The 7,538-nt window shown below is 47.8% G+C and overlaps 1 protein-coding gene across 1 annotated transcript in view; it reads right to left on the minus strand.

The window, feature by feature from the left end:
- The window catches only part of Pkd1l1 (polycystic kidney disease 1 like 1), a 113,896-nt gene that overhangs the window by 77,926 nt on the left and 28,432 nt on the right, over positions 1-7,538 (minus strand). The window contains exons 11-12 of the mRNA XM_013032942.1: positions 6,174-6,395; positions 2,989-3,149 (exon numbers count right to left, since the gene is read on the minus strand). Of these exons, the coding sequence (XP_012888396.1) occupies positions 2,989-3,149; positions 6,174-6,395 (383 nt within the window). The remainder of the gene's footprint in view (positions 1-2,988; positions 3,150-6,173; positions 6,396-7,538) is intronic.

Raw genomic sequence — 7,538 nt, forward strand, 5'->3', positions numbered from 1 at the left:
AAGAGTCTACAGCAAAATAACAACAAAAGCCATGGACATATAAATGATCTTCAATACTGTCAACTATAGCTTTAGGCCATGGGGAAGCCCAATTCTTTGAGATACATTCACCTTGGGCAATCACTGGCTTTGGTGAAATTTAACCATGGGATACGTTTCCTTTACAAGATTCTCTAAACTATGCAGCTTGAGCCCTGATCTGGTAAATTTTAATTTAGTTACAAGAATTTGGGGATGTGTCTCCTGCAATGAAAGATATGGTTGCACTTGGCATCTATGTTTCCTAGCTGCTGTGCTCAAAGATCTGCTTAGGAATCTTGCCCCACTGAATGGATTGAAAAGACGCGGCAGGTGGCCAGCAGGGGTTGGTAGGCACAATGGTGTGGAATTATTGCCTGGAATTAGAGACAAAGCTCCTCTGTTTACCATCAGAGCTACTTCCCTGAGCACAGTCACCACCATGGGAAGGGGGGGCTTCATCTCGATTCTGGTTACCCATAAGCGCTCACTGCAACAAGGAACACTGAAACAGTCCTTCTTTCTAGCCCCAATACCACTCTATGATGCCGTAGGAGAAAGGAACAAAAATGGGACAAGAACAAGGTCACAAAATGCTTAATCTGGGCAAACATGATACCTGAAGTCCCCAAGGTCATTCTGACACAGGGCAGCAAGTCTCACCAAAGAGAGAATAAATAATCCTGACCCTGACAAGAAGATAATGTGATATGTATATGTATAACACACACACACACACAAGTCACTCATCCATCAGAATATCCATCAGACATAATTTCATGTCATTTTCAGGAACCTGGAAAAAATTAAGTAAGTCAGGATCATGAAGTAAATCAGGCTCAGAGAGACAAAGGGCACATGTTTTATCTCATATATGGAAATTATATCTAAATTATAAACACATATGAAAACATACATGGGGTCACTGACTAAAGTATGGTCTATACAGAGGAAGACTGCAGCGTTGTAACAAAATGAATACCTAGCAAAATGATTACCAGGAAGCTGAAATATGTGTACTCTGAAGCGGGAAAAGACGGGTGGGAATAGATAATGAGAGAGAGAAAGCATGGGCAGTCATAATAGTCAATGTCCCTGTGTGAAAATGGAACCAGGTAACTTGAGGAGAGTGGTGGGTTGGGAGAGAGGAGGAAAGAAGGAAGAGGTGACACTGAACAAATGCATTATTAAATTGAGGTAAACTCCCTTGCACAACTACTTAAAGATAATTTATAAATAAATAAAATAAAAAAAGAATCCTGGCAACAGCCCTTCCTGCTCACTGCAATTCTGGATTGGATTCTATTGCATCAGCAGTGGCTTACCCACACCCTGGGCTATGCCTGTCAGATATTGCACTTGTAACCAGTTTGCTGCAAAACTCTCTTGTTCTTTACCCACCCCAGTACTGTTTTGGGAGAACTTATCCTGGACAACTGGAATGAGTGTATTCTTCCCAGGTGGCCATCCTCATTTGGGTTTGAAACCAGGCTTTGTTCCCACAATTGGTGTGCCTCAACTTGCCTTTGAGATTAACAAGCAAGACTCCTATCTTTCATCCAAGAAAACAGTTACCAGCTGCTGACACTTTCCTGCAGGTAGTGCAGGGTGAGGACCACAATGAGGCCATCACCTGTGCAGCCTCCCCAAAGGATGGCGATCTTGAGGGGTTATGCAGAGACAGATTCCGTTTCCCCTACTTGACTCTAATGACACAGATCACTTCCATGATTCTCCCCAACAGTGATTTCTTCCTCTCTGCAAGCAGGCATGCGAGCTGTTCTGCAGCCACATTAGCTGGCGTCCTTGATCAATTCAGTTCCCACACTGTCTACCTGGAGGTAGCTATCACACAAGGGGTAGACATCTAGCTGTGACACATCACACAGGTTGAGGGTTCATCCCCAGATTGTCCCCATTTCAGATGTCTCTCAATGGTGTTACCTGGCTATCCGACCCATCAGCTATAAATGGGGGCTCCCACAATCCCCTGCTCAGGTTTATTAACTTGCTTGAGCAGTTCCTGGAACCTGGTGAGATGATTACATTTACCTGCCTATTATAAAGTGTATCACAAAGGATATAGATGGCGTAATGCACAGGGTGAGGTGTGGGGGGAAGAGCAAGAAACTGCCAGGCCCTCTCAGAGGCTCCACCCTCCAGGAACCTCCATGTGTTCAGCTATCAGAAAGTTCTAGAAATTCTGTCCTTTGCATAATTTATGAAGGCCTCCTTACTAAGGCATGATTGGTCATTGGTGATCAGTAAAACACCCTTTCCCTCTATTAGGAGGTTGGGAGTGGGGCTGAAAGTCCTAACTCTCTAATTCTGACTCGGTCTTCTTGGAGAACCAAGCCTTACCATGAAGCCACTAGCCATCATTCAGCTCATTTGCATATAGGAAGTGATGAGTTCTTTTGTTTGTTTGCGTCAAAACTGGTACTTAAACTCAGGAATTGCTCTTTTGTTTGGCTTTTTCACTAGTGCTCTACCACTTGAGCCACACCTCTACTTCTGGCTTTTTGGTGGATAACTGGAGAAGAGTCTTGTATTTGCCTGCTCTCAGATCTCAGCTTCCTAAGTAGCTAGGATTATAGGTATGCTTTTGAAGATCCAACAATTTAAAAGTTGTATGCCAGGAAAGAAGGGCAAAAGACATACTTCATAGTTCGGTAGAGACCTGGCCCTCAGGAGATTTAGTAATACTCCATACTGAGGTTCTTTCCAAAAGCTGAGTGTGGTTTTAGATCATCAGGCCATCCTCCTGAGGATGAGAAACAGTCTTTGAGTGCTCACTCCCTTCCTTATCCTCACCAGAACCAGCTGAAGGGCAGAATGGAGAGATATTGGGGATTCGCAGGGCCAATGGGCCAGGTCAGACAAGACACATGGGTCAGCCCAGATCTTAGCACTCTCAGAATAACCCTGAGCCTGTTCCTCCATCCACAAAATAAGGCAAGTGTTTTTTACCTTCCATCCTGTTCTTTTCTGTTGCATTAACTAAGAAGAGATCCCAGGAGTAAGAAAGGTCATGGATGTCTTCGCAGAGTTCACACACAGCCTGGAGAGAAAGTTCTTCATTCCAGTTGACATGGATGTCTTTAAAGTTCACCCAGAAGAGATGGATGAATCTGGAGCACACAAAACAGCATGATGGCTTAAGAAAACAAAGGAGGCTTCTTTGGCCATATTTTATTCAGACTGGCCAAGCCTGAATCACCCATGTTGGCTGTACATCGGGTGGGATGAGTGGGGGCGTCATGGCTCCTGTGATGAGCCGCATACCATATGACCCACGGCATCCCATGGGATACAAAATACTAGTGCTCACGAGCACCTGGCCCAGTTCAGAGACGCTGGAGGATTTCCTTCAGGTGACGAGGCACTGGGCCCTGTTTACCCTGGCCCTGAGCCTTCTCTATAGAGGAGTCCACCTCTGAGCCCTCCCATCCCTTCTCATTGCCTCATCAGCTTGCTTCACCTCTGCAGTGCAACCCTCCCCTGGACCCTTCCAAGCCAACAACCTTCACCTGGGCTTTGCTTCCTTTCTGGATGGGGCATTTGAGGCACAAGCAGGTGCCTCAAATGTATCCACAACCCACAAAGACCAATGACCTGGGGCAGAAGTAATCAGGGAAAGTTAGGTATGGAAAAGAGCAGCCAGGAAACGAGAGCAACTGTTGGATTAATGAGTAGGTATATTAGAAACACAGAAGTACCAATTCTTTGCTTAATGCTTCATAATGCCTCATAAACTATAGTATTAGTAGGAAGGAAAGAAGGAAGGGAGGGAGAGAAGGAAGGAGAAGAGAAAAGATAAAAAGAAAAAAAGAGAAACAGCAGCTCTCTCTCCCCCTCACATTGCCTTCTGACCTTGCCTATTTGCCCAAAATAATTGGTTGCTCTAGAAACTGAGCAAGGCTATCTAAAAGAAAGACACACTTATCCATACAAACACTTGGGAAAATGGCTCCTCTTGGCACAAATTGTGTTGAAAGGTTTTCCTTATCTCAAGGATGGACTCCCATCTTTAAAGGGTGCCTATGGCAAACTCCATCTTTCCATTGAAGAGCTGCCCAGACACCAACAACCAACACTGAGTGAGCTGGTCAGTCTTAAAACCTCTGAGCCCAGTTGAAAAAAGTATAACAGCAAGAGTGATTAAATGTGACAGGTGTGAGAACAAAGGGAGTATTTGTTCTAGGGTGAGTTTGAGCTAACTCTCAACCTACTTCTATGCCATAAATACCCAGGACATAAAACACTCCTTGGACCTGTCAGCAGTTGTGCCCATAACCACATTTGGATTGTGTACTATCTATCTTTCCTTTGCTTAATAAACTTTCTTAGGCTCTACTTCTATGTGTCCTCAATTATTTTTAATATCAAGAGCTAGGTTCCAATGGCTAAGCAGAGGCCTCGCCCCCTGCTACCTTTTTTTTTTTTTTTTGTAAATCATGAGGCTTGAACTCTAGGCCTGAACACTGTCCCTCAGCTCTTCAGCTCTACCACTTGAGCCACAGTACCACTTTCGATTTTATAGTGATTAATTGGAGATAAGAGTCTCACAGCCTTTCCTGTCTGGGCTGGCTTTGAACTGTGATCTTCAGATAGCCTTCTGAGTAGCTAGAATTATAGGCATAAGCCACCGGCGCCCGGCAGCCTCTTCCCTTTTGAGACATCCCTGGAGTATTGTCAGCCATCTATCCAGTATCAGCCCTCCATACAACTCCAGGGAACCCACAGCTCCACACCCCACACACAACTCTGAGCCCACCCCCCCTCCATGCAGGTGCTCCCACACATCCTGTACACAGCCACATGTCACCACAAATTTAGTCTATTTATTCCATCACTTTCTAAGGCTCTCTCTGTAATTATGGCTCCTCAAGACATCTCCAGGTGGCTGGAGCCTATCAAGGTCTCCTCATCTCATGGGTTTGTTTTCTGCAGGATGAAGGGGGCCTCTGAAAGGCCAGATGCTGGGGTGCCAGGTACTATGCAGGGCTCCCCTTTAGAGTGTCCTTGACCGGCACCCACAGTCAACACCTCAGCCTCAGTGTGTAACTCCCAGTGCCAGAGGTAAGGGGGCCACAGCACAATGGTCCCTCTGCTTCCTTGCAGAGAACCAAGCCCACTGGCCTTCATGTGTTCACATGTGGACATGTATACTGTTTTCTCCCTGGACTAGGGCTTCACTTCCAGAAATTTCAGTTATGCCTGGTCAACCAAATCTAATATAGGTAGAGAATTCCAAAAACAAGTAATTCATAAGCTTTACATGGTGCCATTCTGCTGGGCACAAGTGGCTCACACCTGTAATCCCAGCTGCATGGGAGGATCACAGTTCAGAGTCAGCCTGGGCAGGAAAGCACATGAGACTCTTAACAGTAAGGAAGCCAGAAGTGGAGCTGTGGCTTAAGTGGTAGAGCATTAGCCTTGAACCAAGAAGCTCAAGGACAGTGCCCAGGCTCTGAGTTCAAGGCCCAAAACCAACTGGCATACACACACACACACACACACACACACACACATCATTGTGTCACTCTAAGTAGTATGGTACAATCTTGTGCCGCCTCTAAAGAGTGAGAGGCCTTGGCCTGTACCCCTTGTTGCCCAGTGACCCAATCCCTTGACAGGCACAGGAAACCGGAAGCTGTTCCAGCCTTATCCTCCCTGGCAGAGCTCTGGTCAGGTACTGGTACTGGGTTGGGCTCCTGGGGCTGGACCAGGCCCATGGGTGCTATGCTGGCCTTGGTGCTGGGGACTTGTGGGGTTTAGTCACAGCATTTCTTTGTCCCTGCATGGTCTCATATCACACCTGTTCCATGCTGGTGTCCTGTTAGCCCTGCAATGTTGGAAGGCTCCCAAGCCTCTGAGACCTCCACTGTCGGACCAAAGCTCTAGAACAGTCTCCTCTCCTGGGGCCAGGTGTTCCAACAGAAGCGATCTTTCTGAGACCCATATACTCAGGGCCCCTCTTGGATGGGAAGCTGTCCAAGGCTCAGCCTAGAACAGGGACCCAAGTTCCATCCTCCCTTCTGACCTGACCCAGAAATGCTCTCAGTGAGCGCCATAGCTTTCCTGTCTTCCTGCCTACTACCTGCTCCTGGATGAGCCAGGAGCACTGAGTACTTGGACCATAGCAGGGGTACCTGAAGGCTGGGTCGTCGCGGGTAGACAGGAACACCTGGGCCTCAGAAGAGTTCCGGCCACCACTGGAGACAGTCAGAGTCACAAGGAACTGGTCACAGCATCCACTGAGCCACCCAGCCAGGAAGGAAACAGTGGGCGCTCTGGCATCCAGTTGGTGGGGCGGGGCGTTGTCAAAGCAGGGCCGTCCAGGTGAGCTGGCAACTGTGCATGCCCAGAGATACCTGTCAGAAGACCTCCAGGGGTCAGGCACCATCGTGTGAAATGGGGACACATGGGTGGGGAAGAGATGGTACCCTTCATTTTCCAATATCAGCAAGCAAGGGAGCTGGTTCCCGGCCTGGCTTCCTGGACTCCACCATGCAGGGGACAGGGAACTGCTCTTCCCCCTCACTTTCCTCTCCTTCCCATTCACACCTCTGCCACATTAGAAAACACAATCTATCTTTCTCCTCCCCTCTTTCTTTCTCCTCACTGCTGGAGGATCAAAGCTGTGAAGTAAGGCTCTGGTCTGTTCTAGAAGACTCCATCCTCTGCCTTGAAGAGCAGGCTATGGAACCAGTAAAGGAATGGAGGTCTCTAAGCAGAGGCCATATAGACACAAGCCAAAGCCAAAGTTCTGAGGCTCAGACCAAACAGAGGAAGTGGTGGGGAGAGTGAGAGAGAGAGAGAAGAGAGAGAGAGACAGAGACAGAGAGACAGGGAGACAGAGAGACAGAGACAGAGACAGACAGACAGAGACAGAGAAAGAGTCACAGAGACACACACAGGGATAGAGACATAGGGAGAGAGAGACAGAGAGAATACAGAGAGAAATAGCGAGAAAGTCAGAACACTGAAAAGACAAAAATAGAGACAGAGTAAGAGACACACAGAGCGAGACAGAGTGGCACAGAGTGAGACATAGAACACAGACATAAACAGAATAAGTGAGACATAGAGTCAGAATCCAAGATGCTGCTAAGGGTCTCGGCCTGAGCTTGTGAAATCACTGAGGCAATTCTTAGGCAGAGCTGGGGAAACGATATGAAGAATTGGGTTGTGGGGCAGAGATGTTTGGGGACAGGAAAGGGGTCCAGACAGAGGCCCAGTGCAGAGCCACAGTGATCTGAGTGAGGATGTGAGTGCCTGAGCTGACAGGTGAGTGCCCCTGTGCTGACAGGTGAGTGCCCGAGCTGACAGGTGAGTCCCTGAGCTGACAGGTGAGTGCCTGAGCTGACAGGTGAGTACCTGAGCTGACAGGTGAGTGCCCGAGCTGACAGGTGAGTGCCCGAGCTGACAGGTGAGTCCCTGAGCTGATAGGTGAGTCCCTGAGCTGACAGGTGAGTAGAGTGCCCTGAGCTGACAGGTGAGTGCCTGAGCTGACA

The sequence above is a fragment of the Dipodomys ordii genome, unplaced genomic scaffold, assembly GCF_000151885.1.
Source record: "Dipodomys ordii isolate 6190 unplaced genomic scaffold, Dord_2.0 Scaffold160, whole genome shotgun sequence".
Classification (NCBI taxonomy): Eukaryota; Metazoa; Chordata; class Mammalia; order Rodentia; family Heteromyidae; genus Dipodomys; species Dipodomys ordii.